The 22,255-nt window shown below is 44.0% G+C and overlaps 1 protein-coding gene across 2 annotated transcripts; it reads right to left on the bottom strand.

The window, feature by feature from the left end:
• Window positions 1-5,403: 5,403 nt before the first annotated feature.
• zgc:92242 (uncharacterized protein LOC436899 homolog) lies at window positions 5,404-17,718 on the bottom strand. Of its 2 annotated transcripts, none has more exons than XM_061834859.1 (6): window positions 17,411-17,718; window positions 13,818-14,241; window positions 10,653-10,770; window positions 9,405-9,519; window positions 9,081-9,312; window positions 5,404-7,419 (listed from the first exon to the last, which is right to left on the bottom strand). In XM_061834859.1, the coding sequence occupies exons 2-6, from the start codon at window positions 13,984-13,986 to the stop codon at window positions 7,262-7,264; spliced, it is 792 nt and encodes a 263-aa protein (XP_061690843.1). In that variant the 5' UTR covers window positions 13,987-14,241; window positions 17,411-17,718; the 3' UTR covers window positions 5,404-7,261. The 2 variants fall into 2 exon arrangements, with proteins under 2 accessions (XP_061690843.1, XP_061690844.1); XM_061834860.1 differs by lacking the exon at window positions 17,411-17,718 and adding an exon at window positions 15,101-15,238.
• Window positions 17,719-22,255: the final 4,537 nt, after the last annotated feature.

The following is a 22,255-nucleotide window of genomic DNA, read 5'->3' as shown; positions in this document are numbered from 1 at the left end:
ATCTGACCCATTACCCTAATGAGGAAAAGCGGTATCGAAAATAGGATGGATGGTAATCTGGCACACCTGTCCACCCAGCGAGCGTGAAATCAAACAAAACATTATGCCTAATGTTATCTGCCAATTTCTGAAAAAAAAAAAAATGCCCGCGACAAACATTCTGTACTTGCGCCCCGCTGTTGCATAACAGCGGGCATAATCCAAAAAAAGAACTCCCACCGCAATGAGTTTATCCGGCCCCGCGACACATCAAATGTCACTGCGGTGCGGCCACCGGACTGGCCAGTCTGAAACAGGATCATGCAGAGCTACTGTCAGCGTCGGGCTGTTACGAGTAACAACATTACGAGTTGAACTGCATTTCTCAGCAGCCCGGCCGGAGAGTTGCAGCTGTCTTCGACATCAAACGGCTTTTGAGTCGTTTAGCTACTTTTGTGATCGCGTAGTGCGGTGGCGTCCACAGAAGCTTCATTTCCTCGGGGAGTTCTTAACCTTAAACGCATCTCTTCTGTTTGACGTCAGTACGCTGATTCTCCTGCTGATGCCTGCCCGAGACGCTGCTGAAAAATGCGGCGGAGTGGGACGGACAATGTTACTGAACAAGTCCTCGGAAATAGCTTGTATGGTCCAGTTAGCCTCCAAATGAAGCTAATACCAGATGAGTCCAAAACAAATTTGAAGTCTGTATACTTTTTAAAGGGCCACTGTAATGAAATGCATGATTTTTAATATGTAATTAATTAAAAAAAAAAAAACGTCTGTAACTCCCGCCATGAAATCCTCTCGAGAGATTTGTTTTCAACAAGAAGCAGGAAGTGACGTACAGGGCAGTAGCGCACTCAAGCGGACTCGTTTGTTTTTGTTAGTTTTACCTTCGGGAAGGTAGCTCGTTGTTCCTTCGTGTTAGCCAAAATGCCGGCTTGTTGTATTGCTGGACACTGTTCGAATACTCGGAGGATGGATTAATTCTTCATACTTTTCAAAAAGACCGGGTTCGTCGTGAAAAATGGATTGGACGGGTGCAAAGGACGAGAGCTTCGTGGTTTCCAAATGACAGGTAGTTGTGTACAGAGCTACTAAAAAAACAATAGTTGAGGGGAAAGATGGAATCCTTTCAGAACGTAACAAAAGATCCACGTCCATAAATGTGTTGATGTTCCCGTCAGCGCTGTGTCCGGCGATCACGGCATCTACGTCGCGCGATGGATCTGATGGGTAGGTGGTATGGCCGCGATCCGCATATCATCTAAATATGGCTCAAAACAATGAGGTAATATTGCCCCGGTCACTTCACCCAATTGTGAGATGTTCTCTTCTTTGAAATGAGCTTCTGTGTCCCATAGTAGGTGGGCGGACGAGCCGCCGCCGAAGCTGTGCCTCGCGGACGAGCACGGCTTTGGCCGGGCTGGCTCATACAAACTGTCTGGGAGTCTGTTGTTTGTGAGAAGTGATCCGCATATCATCTAAATACGGCTCGAAACGACAGGGTAATATTGCCCCGGTCACTTCACTCGGTTGGTCGAAAAGAGCTTCCTTGTCAGAAGGGGCGCGTTCGTCTCCCACGGAAGGGGCCACAGCGAATGTCCGGGATGACGTCACGGACAGGAGATGCAGTCAATATGGCACTTCCGCAACTTTGCGCATGGATGACACGCTCGCCGCTCATATTTATTTTTTGGTATAGACATTGAAGTGAATAATGTCACATGTATTTTTCATTTCAATATCTCTTTTAGAATGTTTATAGGGATGACACTTTAAGTTAGCTAGTCAAGCAGCACAAAATTGATTGCGCCGTGAAGTTGGCAAAAAAAGATGTATTTGTGTGAGTTGAGTCATTCACGTGCCACATACACACAGCGTTGTGCTGCCGCTACAGGTGAGATTTCTTTTTCTGTCTTTAGGGCTGCTTGACCCCCCCCCCCCCCCTTCACACACGCACACGCACGCTCTGGGCTCAATTCTGCAAGTAGAAGTCGCTTGCTCGCCGGTTTGGTTCAATCCCCTAGCTCCGCCCCGGTCGTCATGGCAACAAAATCCGCACCGCCATTGGCCCAGCAGTACACGGGGAGTTTTTTTTTTCTCCAAGTTGCTCACTTGCACGAGACAGGGCCGCCGTATCAAACAACCAATTTCGATGTAGAGAATGTAAAGTGTACCTTAATTCTTGATCCTTGAGTGTTTTTTTTTTTGTGTCACAAAAGCATGTCACAAATTTGTTATTAAGACTGTTTTAAATTGTGGGCAAAATGCATAACACTGCAGGTCTCATTTAAACATTCAAGATGATTTACACGTTTGTCGGCCATTTTAGGCAAGGTCAGACGGCGTTCTCGCCCAGAGGTAATGTGTGCACAAAAATTCTGTTAATCTTTAGCCTGCTGCTGGTTGGGGGTGGGGGCTGGGGGCTGGGGGTGGTGGTGGAGGGGGGGAGCCACCGTGGCTCCAGGAAGTTAAGCAAAGCACGCTGATAAAGTCTGCCTGCCTGCAGGGATAGTTCATCACGGCCTCTTGTCACGCCATCTCATGATGCGGAATCGATTGTTACCACCGAGGATTCAGCTCGGAGCGGCCTTCGCTCCCCCATTTGCATCACTCTCAAGAGCGTTTGCTTTTCAACGCAGTGATAAATCACGAGCAGCGATGTCATTTTGCGTGATTTAACAGAAATATACACTACTAATGGGGGATAAATTAGCACTCTCGTTGTGGTATGTAGTCTGTAGTCTGTGATTATTCTGGTAATTTAGGGAAAACACAAATTAAACATGGTTGCTTTGTCGTTAACAAAATGAAAACAAGAGGTATCAAAACTATTATCCGTTAATGAATATAACAATTTCTTTCCGAAACGCATTGAGACTATGTAAATGACCTGAAATCTACTGATTTTAGAATTGTTGCTGTAGTTCTATCTTAACGTGCTTTCAAATTCAACTGATTTGAAAATTATTTTAAGATACTTGCTATGTGGGGAGAAAAACTGATCTATAGAGATGAACAAAACAGACATTGTCGTGAAATTTGTAAGTTTCATCTAAACTGCCTCAGTCGCCAAGTGTTTCTTTGGTTTAATTTCCATAAAAGAAACGGCGACGTTGCTACGCTAACGCCCACGCCGGAGCAATGAACTTGTCATGAGTTTTCAGTCGTGTGAGAGTCAGCATCTATCCTGAGGCGTTGTTTGAACAAATATTAATAGTTTGGACAGAAATGTTTTTTAAACTGTTGACAAAGAAATGGGAGACATGAGTGGACATGTATCCGTAGGTAGTTTTGTAGCTTTGTATTGTTTTGTTTAGCCATAAATGTTTTTTTTTTTTTTTTTTTTGTAGTAGTGGGAAAAAAATGCAACCAGTCCAGGGTGTATCCTGGTTCTTGCCCCAATTCTATTAAGCCCCCCCCCCCCCAAAAAAAATTGGCTCGACAAACTCGTCCTGCTCAACTGCTGATGCTAACATTAGCTCAAGTGTTTGCGCTCGTGGCGACATTTTACGTTAAGTTTCGGCTCATCTCAGACGTGCCACTTACGATACTGAATAATCTGTGAAACAATCACTCAAGAAGGGGAAAATCAATAGAAACTTGCAGAGTGGTGACCACAAAAAAAAAAAAAAAAAAATACAAACATGCATGACCTGACCTTTGAACCACACAATCTTGATCATCACCATGCTGCTGCATTGTACGAGTCAATGAGTCTGCAGATCCACAAATGTGGTGGATGAAGCTGACACATCCGAAAAGGTAATTCCTTGGCACTCCCGTCGCACGAGAACTTTGTTCCATCCATCCATCCATTTTCTTTGCCGCTTATCCTCATGATGGTCACGGGCAGTGCTGGAGCCTATCCCGGCTTTCAACAGGCAGGAGGCGGGGGACACCCTGAAATGGTTGCCAGCCAATCGCAGGGCACATAGAGACAAACAGCCGCACTCACAATCACACCTAGGGGCAATTCAGAGTGTCCAATTAATGTTCCATGTTTTTGGGATGTGGGAAGAAACCGGAGTGCCCGGAGGAAACCCACGCAGGCACGGGGAGAACATGCAAACTCCTCACAGGCAGGGCCGGGATTGAATCCGGGACCTCAGAACTGTGAGGCCAACGCTTTACCAGGTGATCCACTGTACCGCCACTTTGTTCGTAAAGTGCGAGATACATAAAATTGTGTTGACTTTGATCAATTTCACACTTCCAACTATTTGTAAAGGAATTCAAGAGGTGCCTTGTAAGCAAAAAACCCCATTTTTTTTAAGGAAGTGGAATTTCTTTACACTGGGACAAACTGAGTCCTAAAAACAACCTTCATGTTTGATTTGTACCTTTAAGGGGTGTGGCCAAGAGGCAAGCGGCAACGTGACTTGTTTGAATTTATGTAAACATCTAGACATGAGTTTTGACCTATTGTTGCTCCTTGGGTATGTACGCGTTGTGTATTTGTATGAAGACCTCCCCCCAAGCCACCCCCAAATTATTTGTGCGAATGTGTTCTTCTTGTCTTAACCCCCTTCAAACAAAATGTGGTTTCCAAAGTGTTGACATACTTTTCCTCCCACTGTAAGTTAAGGCAGCGCGTATGACACAAATACAAATTTAATACCTTGCCCCGGCACCTCGTCTCCAACGGAATCGAGCAATAAGGCAAGAAACGCGACGAACTGGGCGGCCGCAACCCGACAATCAGATCTCCCGTTTCTCCACGACGACTTCCTTATGGAACGAAACGGTCTCAGGTGTCCGGCGTGTGATCCTTGACAGGTGCTTTGTCGCAACACGTGTGGAGTGTGATTTCTCCTTTTGGGCCATCGAGACATTTGAAAAAAAACAAACAAAAAAAAAAAAAACCCACAGCACCTGCACGCTCTTGCCTCTCACACTTGACACGATGTGCACTTTCTTGCGCGCTCTCTCTACAATGCGTGGCTGGGAAACCCTACACTGGCCTGCTAAATATAGTGGGCCTTTTCACACTGCGTGCGTTGTCGGGTCACATGATCCGAGATATGCGGCGGGCGGGCGGACGCACGCACAGACGCCAAATCCTGAGGCCGAGGTTGTGGAGGTGCTGAGGGAATTATGTGAGCGCTTTAATGAGTCGCCTATGACGCGTCGCTTCCCCCGTGACCCAACTGGCGTTTGCGCCCCCGCCCCCCACCCCCCCCGCGTCTCGCCCTCTGTCTCTACGTCTTAACCACATGCTAATCAGCTTTATGTGCTCTCTGTTTGATCTCTGGTGGGCTGATTTCTTGCTGAATAGATAATCATTGTGCGAGCCGGCCACGATCCACAGCCTCCTTGTCTAACCCCCTATCAGAATTCCCCCCCACCCCCGCCCCACACCCCCAGTCCCCTTTGCACGGAACGCCTTCAATAAAACACAAAATAAAGTCACGTCTTACATAATTTTTTTTTCTTCTTCAAAATATCAAAACAATTTAGTGACAATATGTTACGATTCGATGCAATTTCAAACACGAGAATGCGTCACTTCATCCAATTAGAGCACAGGTGTCAAACTCAAGGCCCGGGGGCCAGATCTGGCCCGCCGCATGATTTCATGCGGCCCGCGAAGGCAAATCAATTGCATCAACTACCACGATTCTTCTGAAAATCTGTACCAATATTTTCAAACATATCATAAATGATAACCATGAGATATCATGAGCATTTTTGTGTGACCAAATATGAACGATGTTTGGAAAAACCCCATTGCGCTTGACTTCCACAATAATTCTGAAAATCTGTGCCAAAATTTTCAAATTGTCACATATCATAAATGGTAATGTTGAGATATTATAAACATTTTTGTCTGACCTAATATGAACAATGTTTGGAAAAACCCCCATCACATTTGATCTCGGATTCAAAACGAGTTTATCAATTTGCTGTGTAAATATGATGAGGCGGTAAAAGATTATAGTTTTAGTCATAATGGCCCTCTGAGGGAAACCGTAACTCCAGTATGGCCTGCGACAAAAGTGAGTTTGACACCCCTGCATTATAGCACACCCCTTTTCACTGAAATGGCAACACCTTTTGTTTCGACATGGGGTTTGTTTGTTTGTTGTTTTTTTGGACCCCCCCCCCACCCCCACCCCAAAGGGACACAGTACAGTTTGCTCTGTAAATATTTAACATGGTATGACTCCTTTTAGCTAGCTGTGTTCTCCAGTACACTGAATAGCATACTGTTAAGGAGTTTCAGTACACTTGCACTGCTGCGGGGGAAAAAAAAGGCGTATTATTAGCTGGAACTGGCCATGTACTAATATTCTTTTTCTTTTTATTCGCGTGAGAAAATTCAGCGCACTTGTTGAACAACTACAGGGTGCACTAAGAAAATGACTACATATTACCGAATGAGCCAAAACTGTGCACTAGTTGAAAAGTGTGTGCTATACGAGAACCACGAGTGAAAATATTAAAATGACACTTGTTAACATCGAGCACTTCTCTGGTAGTACTAGTAGCTTGCGGGTGAATGCACCATACTGTATTTTATGACGTTTATGAGAAAGTGCACAATGTAACTTGACAATGTTAAAAATGTCTGAACACTAAATCATTGGTATTCTTTATGAGAACGTCATTCACTGTGTTCACTCATGAAACATGATTTGACCTGGAGGAAAAAAAATGCAGTTCACCAATAAAGGCGAAGCAATGTTAGGGTAAGTTTAGTTGTTGTAGTAATACTGTAATTACTGGATTATTACTATATTTCATTATAAACGATGGTGAATGGTGATGATGCCGTCATCCAGATCCTCACCAAAACATAGTCGCTTCATTTTTGGTGTTCTTGTGCCAGCAGGAATGAACTTTTTTTTAAATTTTCTTGTAAAATCCTGCGAGCTGTGTCTGTCCTATTATTGTTGTTTTTTTCTCAAAATGAAAAGACACAACGACAAATATTTTGATCGCTCAGGTCAATACGCTATTTACAAATGCATCTCACACACAACACACACACACACACACACACACACACAACACACACAGAGCGTAAATTCATTAGGAAAAGAGTCATTGATTATCATTTTTTCATTTGCATATTGTCCTTGATGGTGATTAATCTCTTTGCATCTTTCAAGTCAGGGTCCTGTTTTGCTGTCATGTGGCCTGAGCCTGTACCACAAATATCTCGAGGATGTAAGTTCTGTTTACATAGTACAGTACCGTACTTGTAACAATAGTCACGGGCCATCACTGTCTTTGGGGTCGAAGCTTTGTTTTTCAAAGCAGGGCGAGCGGAGCGCTAATGGATCAACGACACGCCTCTGGTCAGTCGATGAGCAGGTCTGGCAGGTAAAGGAGGTTTGCTGAAGCTGTGAGAAGAATCCGATCCAAAGGCTTTCCTGAGCTGGGCCACTCGGCCTCCATATTCCGATTTCCTCTCTTGAACACTTTGGACGTCTGAGAAAGGAAAGGGTAGATACGCTAGTTCCAAAACCAAAAGGTACGATGATTGGCTAGAGTTTTAAACCTGAAAATCCTAATGAGGCATAGGAACAAAAAACAAGATGTTACATACTCTGTTTAGTCCATCATGTCTTAATAACGCTATAATCTATCTTTAGAAATGGGTTGATTTTATATACAACGGCACAATGATATATTTTGTCATCAAGCTACTAGTATCGTTTGAAAGACTCAGTGGGAGATTACACAAAGCAAACCTCTCAACATTCAATTTAAGAATAAAACATATTTTTCTATTCAATGTAAATACCAACATCGGTACCAGGAACTGTCCCCCCCCGAGCAGGAAAAGTTTGGACACGTTTACGTGACCATGACAAGTGGAAGGGATTTTGTCACTATCTTTGTTTGTTGCTAATATGAGAACATGCGTAGAAATATTCAATGGGCAACATGAATGAATGTACCGCAATTTCCGGCCTACAAGCCGTGACTTTTGTCACACGCTTTCAACCCTGCGGTTTATGCGGTGATTGCGGCTAATTTGTGCATTTTTTTTCTCACGGCTGCAAGGGGGCACTCGAGCGGAAAAGGTAAGAGTGAGACTGGTTGTATATATGTGCCGAGGAAGTGACTTTTACCGGCTCTGTTAGCGCTGCGCTAGCGTTACCGCTGTGCTAGCGTGTCGCTGCTGTGGTGTTGGCGTGTCTCAGTGATATTTACCGGTAAGTTGTATTTTAACTGGTCCTACTAGCGTCAGGACTAGTGTTAGCACTATCGTTAGAGGGGCGCTAGTGTTAGCGCTGCACTATCGTTAGTGCGGCGATAGTGTTAGTGTTGTAACAGCGTGTTGCTGCTGTGTTACCGACGTGTCTCAGTGGTATTTACTGGTAAGTTTTATTTTAACCGGCCCTGTTAGCGTCAGCACTAGTGTTAGCACTATCTTTAGAGGGGCGCTATCGTTAGCGCGGCGGTAGTGTTAGTGTTGTAACAGCGTGTTGCTGCTGTGTTACTGACGTGTCTCAGTGATATTTACCATTAAGCTTTATTTTAACCCAGCCTGTTTGTGTCAGCACTTGTGTTCGCACTAGCATTAGCGCGGCGCTAGCGTTAAACTCTTTCTGTGTACCGTCTTTCTTTGTAAATATCTCGTGTTTCAATCTGGGTTTCAATGTGGGCACTTGCGGCTTTTACACAGCTGCGGCATATGTATGTACCAAATGGTATTTTTTTTACAAATCTACTCGGTGAGGCTCTGTAGGCCGGGAATTACAGTATTAAAAAAAAATGTCAACATGCAAACAGAATAGAATATGACTTTGAAAAAGCTAATAAAATACAGGTAACGCTTGATGTTTGAGTATTGATTGCAACAAATCAATAGTGCGCGTTATACATAGGTTGGAAGGATTTTCCCGATTTTTGGGGTCGATTTTGGGGGTGCATTGTATACTAGAGAGCTCATTATACCCGAGAAATGACGGTATATGTATTTGATTAGATTTAGAAGGTCTGCATATTGAGTATACTCAGCTAAAGACACAATTTTGTTCACTTTGTCCAGTTTTACTTTGAACCCATGAGTATTTTGTGGCTACGCCCGACTTGAACATTAGCAACGTGTTTCCACCATCAATCTTCCCTCGTTTTCTCACCTCTGGCCCGCGGGCTGACCCTCTCCGCGTCAAACAGCTGGGCTTCTCGTGCTGCTTTGTTGCCATGGCTACTAAGACATGGCCTGCAGAGAGGAGCCCAGTCGCCGAGGTTGTCTGAGCCGCCGCCTGATTCGCCGTCACTTCCCTCGCCGGGGTCCTTCGGGTCATCATCCGCGCTGTAGGAGTCCATCTCGTCCTCGGATGATTGGATGTTCGGCGAGCCAGGGTCATTCTGTGTCCAAGGAGAGCTTGATGTTACAATCAGTGAGCAGTTATCACATTACCCCAACTTTACCGGCACCCCCACCAAACACATTAACTCACAGCGGTGCCATCAGGGACGGCGAGCCGCGTTTCTTCTTCAAATCCGAGCTGCTGGGGCTTTTTTCCCGCCTGCGTGTGTGCCATCTGGATGCCATTCATATTATCACGATGGAGCCTGCATGACAATCGGCGTTAGCGGACAGCCGGGGCCAGCGTTTGACTCGCTTATCCAATTATTCATTTAGCAAATAACTGGAATAATCCAATCACGGATGAGTGGACGGCGGGCTTCCTCCAAACTTTAGTTTACCGTTCTCATTTGATCCAAAAACTACGTGGTGTCATTAGGGCACGTGCGCACATGTGTCAAATGAGGGACTGCAGTCTTTCTACAGTATCTCATAAATGTCTGTCAGTTGCTTTGTGACGTCACTATGGGTGATTCCCAAGAGGGTTCCGGTGGCAACCTGTGAAGCGCTGCTCAACTTTGTGATGTAAAGCACTGGTGTCAAACTCAAGGCCCGGGGACCAGATCCGGCCCACCGCTTGATTTTATGTGGCCAAATTTACAGTGTCAATTTCCATGATTCTTGTAAGAATCGGGACCAAAATATCAAATTGTCGTGTATCATAAATGGCAAAGTTGAGATATTACAAGCATTTTTGTGTTACCAAACATGAATTGTTGAAAAACAGTACCCTTGATTTCTGGTTCCCAAACTAGTTCAAAAACTGATGATGTAAATATGATGAGACGATTCAATATTGTTATTTCACAATTCGTAATGGCCCTCTGAGGGAAACCACAACTACAATGTGGCCCGCGGGAAAAAGGAGTTTGACACCCCTGCCCTAAAGGATTGCGATAAATGGTGGTGGCCACACGGAAAAAATTGACATTTTTAAAATTGGGGTAACCTACCTTTTTTTCCTTTTACATGTTAAATTCTGTGTTGATATATTTTAAATTTAAGCGTATCCAAGATGGACACTTGCCTACTCAACATTATAGCTGATTGTCATTTCTTGAGTTTCTTGAGAAATATAAAGTGAGCTATGTACAAAAATGTGAGGAGTGTTTTCACATTTTTAGTTTACTCACGTTTAATTAAACATAATTAATTGAGCAGGCTTGGAAGATAAAAATACACCCCCACATCGTCAGAGAGATGTACACTTTTTCCTCAATCCAATGCGCTTCCAAAAATCCACTTTCATTCATACAGGAAAAAAAAAAAAAAATAAACCAACAACACATCATATTGAATGCTAGCGCCTCAATCATATGACTTTATTTTGTGCGCTCACCTGTTATTGAGAAGATTCTGGAGAAGTTTGGAGGACCGGAAGTCGTCCACTTCCCCGATCACACGGACGCACACGTCTCCGTCACGACCCAGGAGCCAACTGACGTGCTTACTGGTGGCTGAAAACAACAACAACGAAAAATGAAAAAACATAACTCGGGCATGGGCCCGCATGGATTGTTATGAAGGCGAATGTCCACTAGATGGGGCTGTCCAACAAGTTATACACTAACAGGTCCATCCGTGCTGGCTTGCTGACGATTTCTGCCCTTATGGTCTTTTAATTTTTTTTTTTTTTTTTTTTTTTTGCGGATTTAACACACATTCTTTGTTGAAAGTCCTCTATAACATGTATTTGATACATTCATTTGTAAATGTTGAAAATGTTAACAAATATTGGATATTATTACTAACTACTCTCTCAAAGTAGTTTTTTACTTTCTCGTGTCTTTTTCGGCTTGGGAAAACCCTTTTAAAAATACAAATCCGCCTTTTCAATGTTTCCAATGTCACAAATTCCACAATTCCATTCAATACACACATAAAAATAAATACGGTATTAAAACAACAAGGAAAGCGCTAAACTAGCTAGCTATTATTAGCTGTTGCTTGATAATGTGATGTCACGTGACAAGCAGTGGCAGCAAGTATGACCAATGTTTTCCATCACAACAGTTGTTTCACGGTATCACACCTGTTACAGTGAATTTTGAAAATCATTTTTTTTTTTTAAAAAGCAGGTTTGATGGGTGAAATTTTCAGCGTAGCGACAAAAGTCGCCCTGCAGCACTTTTTCCAGTTTATAAATCAAGGACGCATTTTATTTGCTGTTACACACGTGCGCGAGAGTGCCATTGTCTCACTCTGAGTCATGACAACTAGTCATAGTGTGTGTGTGTAATACCACACTTTAGGATGACACTTACTTCATTGTCTATGTGATAATAGATCTCGCCTTAATTATATACCGTACCTGCAGTACAGTATAGTTAGCGAAGATCTCTAAAATTCACAGATTTTTGAAAACATATCTTTGTCTACGCAGTTACAGTATATTTTTTTTCTGTTTTGCCTCTTGAAAATTGCCTTTATGTATCTAGAAAAAGAAAAAAAAGTTACTGGAAACTGTCCACTCATCATCTTTCTGTACCCTGCGTCCTCATTTGGGTTGCAGGTAACTTGATCCCATCCCAACAGACTGCCGCTAAAGACGGGCTACAACATGAAGATTCCCTTAAATAATAAATGTGCTTTGGTTTTATAGTTGTAAAATTCCTAAAAACAAAAGTGACAGTAGAAAAAAAAACATTTTTTTACTACTACTTTATATGTATATATATATATATGTGTGTGTGTGTGTGTGTGTATTATATCAATATGTATATTATTTTCTCTACAGTCACTTTTGTTTTTAAGAATTTTACATCTACAAAACCAAAGCACATTTATTATTTAAGGGAATCTTCATTCCCTTGTAAAGTTTTAATTATGTATTTAGGTCTTTCACAGCACAAAGAAGAAGGGGGAAAAAAAGCGCGTGTTGTGTAACACAGACAGACTGGGTGTCCTCTCGGGTGGCACGGCAGAGATTGGATTGGATAAACAAAGACTGTAATTTAATATACCGTCGAAACCTTTGGGGCTCGGTCAATCTCACTCAGCTGCGAGCCAGTAAACCAATTCGACTCGTGTTGAGCGAGGCTGTCGAGTCACACGTACACACGCCGCGAAACGAGAGCGGCGGAGGCAGGTGATGCTCCCCCCCCTGGAGTACGACGAATGGAAGAGAAAATTTGGTGCATTTTTCTTGCGTGCGCGTCGCTTGTGTGCAATCCAAACACCTTAATCAGATTGGTCACCTGATCTGGTGCTACTCGACACACACGTGTGTGTATGCGTGGTCATTTCCTCCATGTGTGGCAAAGCGGCCGATGCAAAACAATAACTATCGATGATGAAATAAAATATAATGGGAGCCAATCCCAACACCCAGTTTGTTTATTACTGTTGTTGTAGTTTGCAGTGGTACAGTACTGCATGATAGCAGTTGTGGGTAGGTCAACAAACAACATTTAAAAAAAAAAGTGCACTGTTAAGATTTTTACTTGCCAAAATAACACAAAAGCAAAAGAAGCTGGACAAAGGTAACAAGCCGCTTATTTGTGTGTTGAGTCATAATGCTAATCTTGGCCGTATTGGAGACGATCAATGTGAAAGTGAAAACAGCCATTGTTACTTTGAATGGTGTGGTATCTACCGCAATTCCCGGCCTACAGAGCGCACCTGGTTTTAAGCCTCACCCAGTACATTTGTAAAGAAAATACAATTTGGTACATACATAGGCCGCAAAGCTGTGTAAAAGCCGCAACTGCCCACATTGAAACCGACATAGAAACACCAGATATTTACAAACAAAGATGCGACACAGAGTTTAACGCTCGCTAAGGCTAACGCCGCCGCGCTAACAGGGCTGGTGTGAATGTCTGAGCGCTCCCGGTGCTGAAAAGTCTTCTTGTGATGAATGTGCACGTGCGTATATTAATGTAAATGCACGTATATTTTGTAAACTTCCGGCCAGTTTGAAACATCCGCATCCATGGTTCCAACGTGTGCCATTCGCCAACTTGCCGCCGAGTGTTCATGTTCGCTACGGACGTCTCGGAAAGGCGAACACAGCGAACGTACAGATACATGTATTCTTTTGTTTTAAGGTTAGGTGAGGGATACGGTTAGGATATGATGTATGTTAGCTCGCTCTATGTAGAAGAAGGGGAACTATAAGAGTGGGGGATTTCCCAGTAACCGTCCACTACGTAACCAGACTTCCCCTGTTAGTAACGCATGCGCATTCATCACAAGGGGACTTTTCAGCACGGGGGACCACTCAGACCGTCACACCGGTAAAAAAAAAAAAACATACTGGTAAAGATCACTGAGACACAGCAGTAACACGCTAGCGCAGCGTGAACAGGGCCGACCGGTAAAAGTCACTTCCTCGGCACATATATTCGGTCTCACTCTTAGCTTTTCCGCTCGAGTGCCCCCTAGTGGCTGTTAGAAAAAATACACAAAATGAGGTCGCATCGATGGGTTGAAAGCGTGTGAAAAAAGTCGCGGTTTACAGGCCGGAAATGACGGTATCTGCTTTGAAGCAATACTGGATTACCTTTCTTTGGCCTCCTGCTGCCGTCTTGCCCTTCCCGCTCCTCCCTCTCCTTCCAGCGGCGGACTTGCTCCTCTCGCATCTTGAGGAAGAGGATCCTCTTCTGCTCTTCGCTCAAGGCCTCCAGCACCTCTGGCTCCACCCACATCTCCTCCAGGATTTTAGCTAGCATCCTGACGCTTCAGCCCCCCCCGACAGACTCTGTTTGGAGCTTATTCTCCCAGCGGTGGCTTATGATGGCTTTAATTGTGATTTTTTGGGGGGCGGCGTTGGGGTGGGTGCGTTCCGGTTCAGGTTTCCTGCTCTTCAAATGGGTCAAGAGTCAGGTCAAGTTCTGGTATGCTTCGGTATGCTCCTCAGGGCTTGTTGCTCTCTTCTGAGATGAAAGCCCAGTGTGTCTACTTCGACTATGTACTTAAAGTTGGCGCTGTGATTTAAAAAGAGAGAGAGAGAACAAGGGAGAGAAAAAGATGATTGTATCATTTACGTCACAGGTGTCAAACTCAAGGCCTGGGGGCCACATCTAGCCCACCGCATGAGTTTATGTGGCCCACAGAGGCAAATCATGTGTATCGACTTCCATGATTTTTTGTTCAAATCTGGATAAAAATTTCAAATTGTATAAATGATAACAGGTGGCACGGTGCTGGTAGAGCGTTGGCCTCACAGTTCTGAGATCCCGGGTTCAATCCCAGACCCGCCTGTGTGGAGTTTGCATGTTCACCCCGTGCCTGCGTGGGTTTCCTCCGGGCATGCCGGTTTCCTCCCACATCCTAAAAACATGCAACAATATTGGACACTCTAAATTGCCCCCAGTTGTGATTGTGAGTGCGGCTGTTTGTCTCTATGTGCCCTGCGATTGGCTGGCAACCAGTTCAGGGTGTACCCCGCCTCCTGCCCGTTGACAGCTGGGATAGGTGAGGATAAACGGTGAAGAAAATGGATGGATAAATGATAACGTTGAGATATTACAAGCATTTTTTGTGTGACCAAACATCAATAGTTGGAAAAACCCATTGCACTTGATTTCAGGTGTAAATATGATTTGGCGGTTAAAGATATTTATCGTTTCACAGCCGTAACGGCCCTTTGAGGTAAACCGCAAGGACAATGTGGCCTACGACAAAAATGAGTTTGACACCTCTGATTTACATGATAAGTCTCAGACGCGTGTGCCTTGTTCACTGTATGTACATTGAGAAGGTAATGGGAATTTCAAATTCTGCAAATGTTCTATCATGAAATATGAGTTAGGACTCACAAATATAAACAGTCTCTTTTAGTACCTTATCATCACACATGCCACTGGTAGCCATTAACCTGCCTGGTCAGTTATTACTGGGGAAAGTCGGTTCAAAAGCACTTTCCCAGAACGCAAGCTTCTTCTTCCTCCTTCGAAGCGTGCGCAAACAAAGATTTAAAAAGAGTGACAGAAAGGGAGCCAATGACATTTGAGCTCTCTGATAAGGCTCAGCCAATGGAAAAATGCCATCCAAACGGGTGAAACACCTGACCCGACTTTAGAGTTTCAGGTGTGGCCACGTGCGAGCCAGATTTGGATTGAAAGCGTTAAGCTAAAGCTTTTCAGGCAACGTCTGGGCAGCGCCTCAAGGGGCGGGGTGATAATTACATTGTGCCCGGGCAAATAGCTCGTGCCAAGTCGGAGAGTCACTTACTATGACTATGAAAATAATACACACGCATACTTGCCTACGTGTACTACTATAAGGACATTCATAGTGTGGTGTGTATTCAGGTGCAATGTACCCATAAACCACATAAACCAGGGGTGTCAAACTCATTTTTATCGCGGGCCACATTGTTGTTACAGTTTCTGTCAGAGGGCCAATATGACTGAAACCATTAAAATCTTTAATTGGGCCACCATATTCATACCTTAAATTCATCAACTAGTTTTGAAATCAGAAATCAAGGGTAATGGTTTTTTTTCAACTATTGTTGATGTTTGGTAACACAAAAATGCTTGCAATATCTCAACGTCATCATTTACGATATGACAGTTTGAAATTTTGGTTCACATATGAACAAAAATCATGGAAGTTGATACACATGATTTGCCTTCGGGGGCCACATAAAATCACGTCGCGGGCTGCATCTGGCCCCCGGGCCTTGAGTTTTACACCTGTGACATAAACCAACAGACACACACGCACACGCACACACTCACATAGGGGCTGATTTTATTCTCAGAGGCATAATGCAGCATTTTGTACAATTACAGTCAAAATATAATATTATGATAATTAAAACCACAACAATTACTACTACTTCCGCTAATAGTGACATGAATACTAAAACTACTAGTAATAATAATAATAATAATAAATATTTAAAAACCCAGGCCAACCCCAAATATAATACAAATTGTTTCAAAAGCAAGGGGGTGGGGCTGTCGAATTTTTAATCAATAAATTGGATTTGTAGTTACAACAATTGGTTACCTTTACAATATATGATATGGCAAAGTCTCCATAACTTCTTATCTATTAAATGAAGTCACTGAAATGGGCACTCCTTAATGGTCCAAACAGAGTTATTATAATTATGATGATTATTCCGAGGGGGTTTTACACCTTGTGAGTCAGCTGGCATTGGCTCCCGCTCACCCGTGATCCTGAACACTGCAAGGGGGCGTAGCCAGAAGTTATTATTATTATTATTATTATTATTATAGGGTGGCATGATGGCGCATCTGGTAAAGCATTGGCCTCACAGTTCTGAGGTTTCGGGTTCAATCCCGGACCCGCCTGTGTGGAGTTTGCATGTTCTCCCCGTGCCTGCGTGGGTTCCCTCCGGGCACTCTGGTTTCCTCCCACATCTCAAAAACATGCAACATTAATTGGACACTCTAAATTGCACCAAGGTGTGAGTGCGGCTATTTGTCTCTTTGTGTCCTGCGATTGGCAGGCAACCAGTTCAGGGTGTACCCCGCCTCCGCGACCCTCGTGAGGATAAGCGGCAAAAGAAAATGGATGGGATGGTTGATTATTATAACTATTACTGAATGTATGTCATTCAGTCAGTACATTAAATTCATTTACAAATCACATATCGGCATCTCATGCTTGCTTGAGAACCAAAGATTTTTTGGTTTTTTTAAATGAGTGGCATGAAGGAGTCTCTCTGATGTATTTCCATTGTTCCTCTTATCTGCAAGGCAGGTAGAAATCCTCTACCTACGCATGCCAGCGGCTATATTTAACCATGCACAGTCAACACTGTTGCAAGGAGACTCAACATTCACATGCAGCCCCAACTCTGTTGTTCCCATGTAAAGACAAAGCTGGGCCCCCCCTCGCTGTGCTCCAGTATGCAAATAAGCCCAAACTTTGCTTGTGTCTCCGCTCACATGCTGAGAAAAGAAAATTGAGCTGGGGTGGGGGGAGAGACAAAGGGGAGCAAGGTGTGTGCAACGCATACTGAGAGAAGAGTCTGAAAAGTGCCCCGATGTGAGAACGCAGCGGCGTTTTTCACAGGGACACAGCAAGAGCGCCGGAGATGAATGACTTGAGACGGCCAACGACCACAAAGAGCGAAACGCGTGAGAGAGAACGAGAGAGGGGGGGGGGACTTACTCAGTGGCTGCCGGCCGCCGGCATCAACCTTCCACTCGGCTGAACTTCCTTCCACAAGGTGGGATGATAAGCGTGTGACGCGTGCGTGCGCGCGCGCGCGCGTGTGAAGTCAGTCGTCACAAGGGGTGGAACATGCAGTTTCAGCTCCGCTCTGCCGCATTTGTACTCAAACGCGAGTGGGACGGACTGACATTAAAACAGTCTCCTTTCCCCTCCTCTTTCCTTATCGCCTGCAATGCATGAATCATAGTAAAACAAAACAAATACATGAAAGATGTGAGGCACCCGACATTAAAAAAAAACCCAAAAAAAAAAACAGCTCATCATCATTACAAAGGACTCTTAAATATTCATCTGCCCCACACAGAAGTATGTTAACAAGCTCTTTCATATGCAGGACTGGTGGGGCCTGCCTGAAGTTTTCTCCTGATTTGATCTGTTTACCAGCAAGCCAGTTGTTGATCTTCCGTCTCCTTCCGTTGTTTTCTTCCCGCAGGAAGTCCCGCTGGCTTTGTGCGAAAGCAGCAGTCAAAACACCACATGTGCAGGAAGGAATGCGCATACTTAAGCTAAGCCGAGGACAGGTTGCTGGCACGTTTATTAAGCCGCCACTTATTGTGTTTTTGGCTCCTTCCCGACCTCACAACGCCATAATACGAAAGGCCAGTGGACTGGGCCGATTGTTAGTCACGCACTCTTGACTAATTCTGATTATTTACACTCACGAGACACTTTGTTGCAGAAACCTGGACCCCCATTCAAGAATCTTTTATATTTCACAACCCCTTTTCCCAGTCTTGCTGAAATCAGGCCCTGCCCAATGCAAGTGAACCACCCTCGTCCTGCTCTGCATAACGCTGGACCAATATGGATTTTGTTACCATGACAACAAGTGACAGAGCCAAGGGTGGCCCCATGACAAATGAATGGCACTTGTATGAAACCGCTGCTGGTTAATATAACCATGATTTAATTTCCCAATTGATGGGTGCGAATTGAGAAAACATGAAACGGGCTGAAATGTGAATTTTAGCCTAGTCTACCGCCAAAGTTTGAGCGTGTGAAGTGTCACTCGAAAAGATGACAAAAGCGCAGCTACAGGCAGTTTTGAGACCCAATAGACTCTTTTCGACCATGTGACTACATCCGGGGCACGTGGCCATGTTGGTTGGATGGGTTCACTCTACTGACGCACCGTTCACTCTGTGGCTTTTGCATACACACCGGAGTTACACAAATGTTCATACGACGTTAAAAGTGATGGCTAAAAAGACTTTGGAACGTTATCGGGGCTCATTAGATGTCGTTTCAAGAAACCGTTACAACAAGAAGTGCGCTTTGATCGACAACATCGACCCATATGCCTTGGAGAAACACAAATGGAGCAAGAATTTCCAACTGTGGGCGTTGGTAAACTATCCAGACATCGTCCACTATCTCCACTTCTCGACAAGCGCTTATACCGTAGACCAACTAAAGAATTACGAAGGTCTGGAGGCCTACAGCCAATTCATCAATGGCTGGGTCCATTGCAAGCAACCTGTCTCCCCACACTGCGTAATGCAATTTAAATATGTACCGCGTGATTACAGTCAACGTTGTTAAATTATGTTGATTATACCAACAAAAGAGGTATAGATTATCATTTTCATTTTTGTTGCTGAGAAGGAGCGAGAATGAGAGGTTCAACCGGGACGAGTCCCAAGTGGCGCCCGCACCTTTTTCTCCACTTCCACGGCTACATTTTTAACTCAACTCACGAAACAGCTAGCGGTGCGGTAACTCATTTTTGCAAACTTATGAGAATAAAATACAAATTTTGAAGACCTGCATTGCATTCACACACGAGTATTGTGCTTGGCTGCTAGATCGGCTCTGCTCCGTTTTCTCGCACTGGTTCTTGATTAGAGCTGGCAGTCGAAAGAAAGACGCCTTACAACGCCCGTTTGAGCAACCGATAATATAGGAGTGCTCCCTCATTTGTACCCCTTTCTGAAATGATTCCTGCTTGGTTATGGTTTACTCGAATTCACCAAACCAAGATGGCGCCCGCGGTCTAAATCGGAAGGTGTGTGACGTCAGTCAAAAACAGTCTATAGTGCCCCAAATTCATCGACAACCGAACTCCATCGCACTGAGAGCACTTTGTAATATTTTGGTTTACCTTATTTAACTGCTCAGTGTTAGTCGGCTATTTAATTTTGAATACATTATATACACAGTGTATTTTTCAGCACGGTCAGTCAAATAGAGCGTTTTGATTTAACTTGATAGATTTACTTAATCTCGTTTTTGTTCGCTTATCATGCTGCCATTGATGTGGCTGCTATTTTATTGTCATGCTGTTGACGTTTCCTCCTGTTTATGTGACCCGTTAAACCGAAATTGGGTGTGACCTACTCAGAACTTGCTTGTAAACGACGCAACAAAAATAATTGATAACAGGCTCATCATTTCTCGTAATTCCCAGTTCTCTACACGGCATTGCGTCAAACGAAACCGCACGGATCGGCGGTCAATACGGACGGGATTTCTGTCAAAAGTAGAGTTACACTGATCCCAGTCGTCTGTTTGTTTTTCCTCTTAGTTTGTCACTGTCGAGACAGACAAAAGGTCAAGTTCGAGGCGTGGGAACGCACCAGAGCCATATAGGGGACTGTCCACTTGTAGGCCACAGTAAATCAAATAATCACAATCATTCAAAAATAAAAAACAAAAAGCAAAAAAAAAAAAAAACAAAAAACCCACTTGTGTTGACTCTCCTTTCACTTTCCTTTAGATAATTTGAAGTAAATGATCTCAAACAGACACGTTAACCTAATTTCATTTGAAATAAAATTGAAGTGAATGTCAAAACCAGGAAGACAAAACGACACAGTTAGCTCATAAATATCAACAGACATGAAAGGACGGCTGACTCAGGCGACGATACAGGAAGACACTCCTTTTCCCCATCAATTGAGTTATGAGGAAATATTTTTCCATTGGAAAGACCGCACGTCCTTGTGCTCCAAGCCATTTGCATTTCCTTGAGGCCCACTTCAGGAAAGTCCCTACAATTATCTGGCCAGCGTCATCTAACACGTGGACAAGATTAGGATTGGCGTGACGAGCACGTTTTTAAAGGATCTTTGTACACGCAGCGACCTCTGCTGGACAACAGCGGCGACTTAACGCCAAGAATGCACCCAGGGGACGTCGTTATTGGCACACATAGACAAACAAGCTGTCACACTCACGTTCACCCCTATGGACAATTCGGTCCTGATATTACCCAGCAATTTAAATTGCATAGGACCTCATAAAGTAACTGCCTTTGAAATTCCATAATGCAAGGAAAAAACAACAATATTATTCAAACATTCAGCAATTATTCCTGCAGCACACTGCACCTTTGTAGTCGTGATTTACTTTCTATTATTTTTACACGGTACCGCATGGAATTGTGGGCTGGCGGGCAGAGCGGAGGCTTGGTGAACCGGGCCTCTCACGTGCCGCTTAATAACTTTATCCTTGCCTGCTCTCCTATTCCGCAGGCAGTAATAAAGAACACTCAGCAACATTTTCCACTCTCCTGAACCAAAATGTGCATCATAGGGTGGAAAGAAAGAGCGGAGAATGTTGGGAACATAAATACTATTCCAGCTTTTTCACTTCACTTCATTTTTCCCCTCCTCGGATTTCCACACTAACAGGGCGAAATGTCGAAAAGATTTGAAACTTTAATTGCAGTAATGACTAGAATTGTCACATTGTGTTATTGGAAGCTTTAAGGAGTTTTATTCAGTAACATGGAGCCCACCTTTGAACTGGCACAGAGTCACAATGAGGCGTGTCCGAAGTCTGGCCCCCGAGCCATATATATATATCTGCATTGCCATTTTGAAAATGTTTCAGGTCTGCTTGGAAAACCTGTCAAGTCGAGTCAAAATAAGTACCATCATCACATTAGATCAGATGATCCCAGTGAGTTAACATTTAGATGAGCTTTCTGCCAAAATCTCAGTGGGCCAAGCACATCTCCAAGGGCACACCCTCGCTGCGACGCAGACGGATCGGCCAAATTGGCCTAGGTGTAATTGTGAGTGCAACTGTTTGTCTCTATGTGCCCTGCGATTGGCTGGCAACTGCTTCAGGGTGTACACCGCCTCCTGCCCGTTGACAGCTGGGATAGGCTCCAGCACGCCCCGCGATCCTCGTGAGGATAAGCGGCAAAAAGAAAATAGATGGATTATTGTGGATGTAGTTGGAAGTGGGCTGTAAAGGATTGGCCTCACATTTCTGAGGTCCCGGCCCCGCCTGTGTGGAGTTTGCATGTTCTCCCCGTGCCTGTGTGGATTTTCTCCGGGCACTCCGGTTTCCTCCCACATCCCAAAAACATGCAACATTAACTGGATGCTCAACCAGTTCAGGGTGTACTAGGGTGTAGGCTCCGGCACTCACCGTGACCCTTGTGAGGATAAGTGGCTAAGAAAATGGATGGATAGCTAGTTTGGAGTGGTGTAAAACAGTACTGCATTGTATTGTGAACTGCTCCTATTTTTTTTTTTGCATTTTGATCTGTCTGGGTCAAACAAAACTGAGCTTCAATGCCTTTGAATGATTTTAGTAAGTTTATCAAACTTAATGTGAAGAAGCCACGCACCCCCCCCTCCCTGGATCCATATTTTTTCTGTATGTGGCCCTCAATGGAAAAAGATGAACACCACCGCATTATACTGTGGTTCAACAGACCACAAAATATTACAATACTTCTAAATAGCAGACTAAACTATGCAGCACAGTCCAGAATGTGGAATTTTTATGACTTTTTATTTCACAAGGTTTTGTGGTGGAACAAACAAT

The sequence above is a fragment of the Syngnathoides biaculeatus genome, chromosome 11 (assembly GCF_019802595.1).
Source record: "Syngnathoides biaculeatus isolate LvHL_M chromosome 11, ASM1980259v1, whole genome shotgun sequence".
NCBI classification, from domain to species: domain Eukaryota; kingdom Metazoa; phylum Chordata; class Actinopteri; order Syngnathiformes; family Syngnathidae; genus Syngnathoides; species Syngnathoides biaculeatus.
The sequence above is the reverse complement of the archived record's forward strand: the minus strand, read 5'-3'. Positions and strand labels throughout refer to the sequence as shown.

What these genes read in the sequence shown, in the direction of transcription:
- zgc:92242 (XM_061834859.1), bottom strand. Translation starts at nt 13,986, where the DNA reads ATGCTAGCTAAAATCCTGGAGGAGATGTGGGTGGAGCCAGAGGTGCTG. An exon ending in CCGTCCCTGATGGCACCGCT is followed by an intron (nt 9,313 to 9,404) that starts GTGAGTTAATGT and finishes CCTTGGACACAG; the next exon opens with AATGACCCTGGCTCGCCGAA. An exon ending in GGTCAGCCCGCGGGCCAGAG is followed by an intron (nt 7,420 to 9,080) that starts GTGAGAAAACGA and finishes TTCCTTTCTCAG; the next exon opens with ACGTCCAAAGTGTTCAAGAG.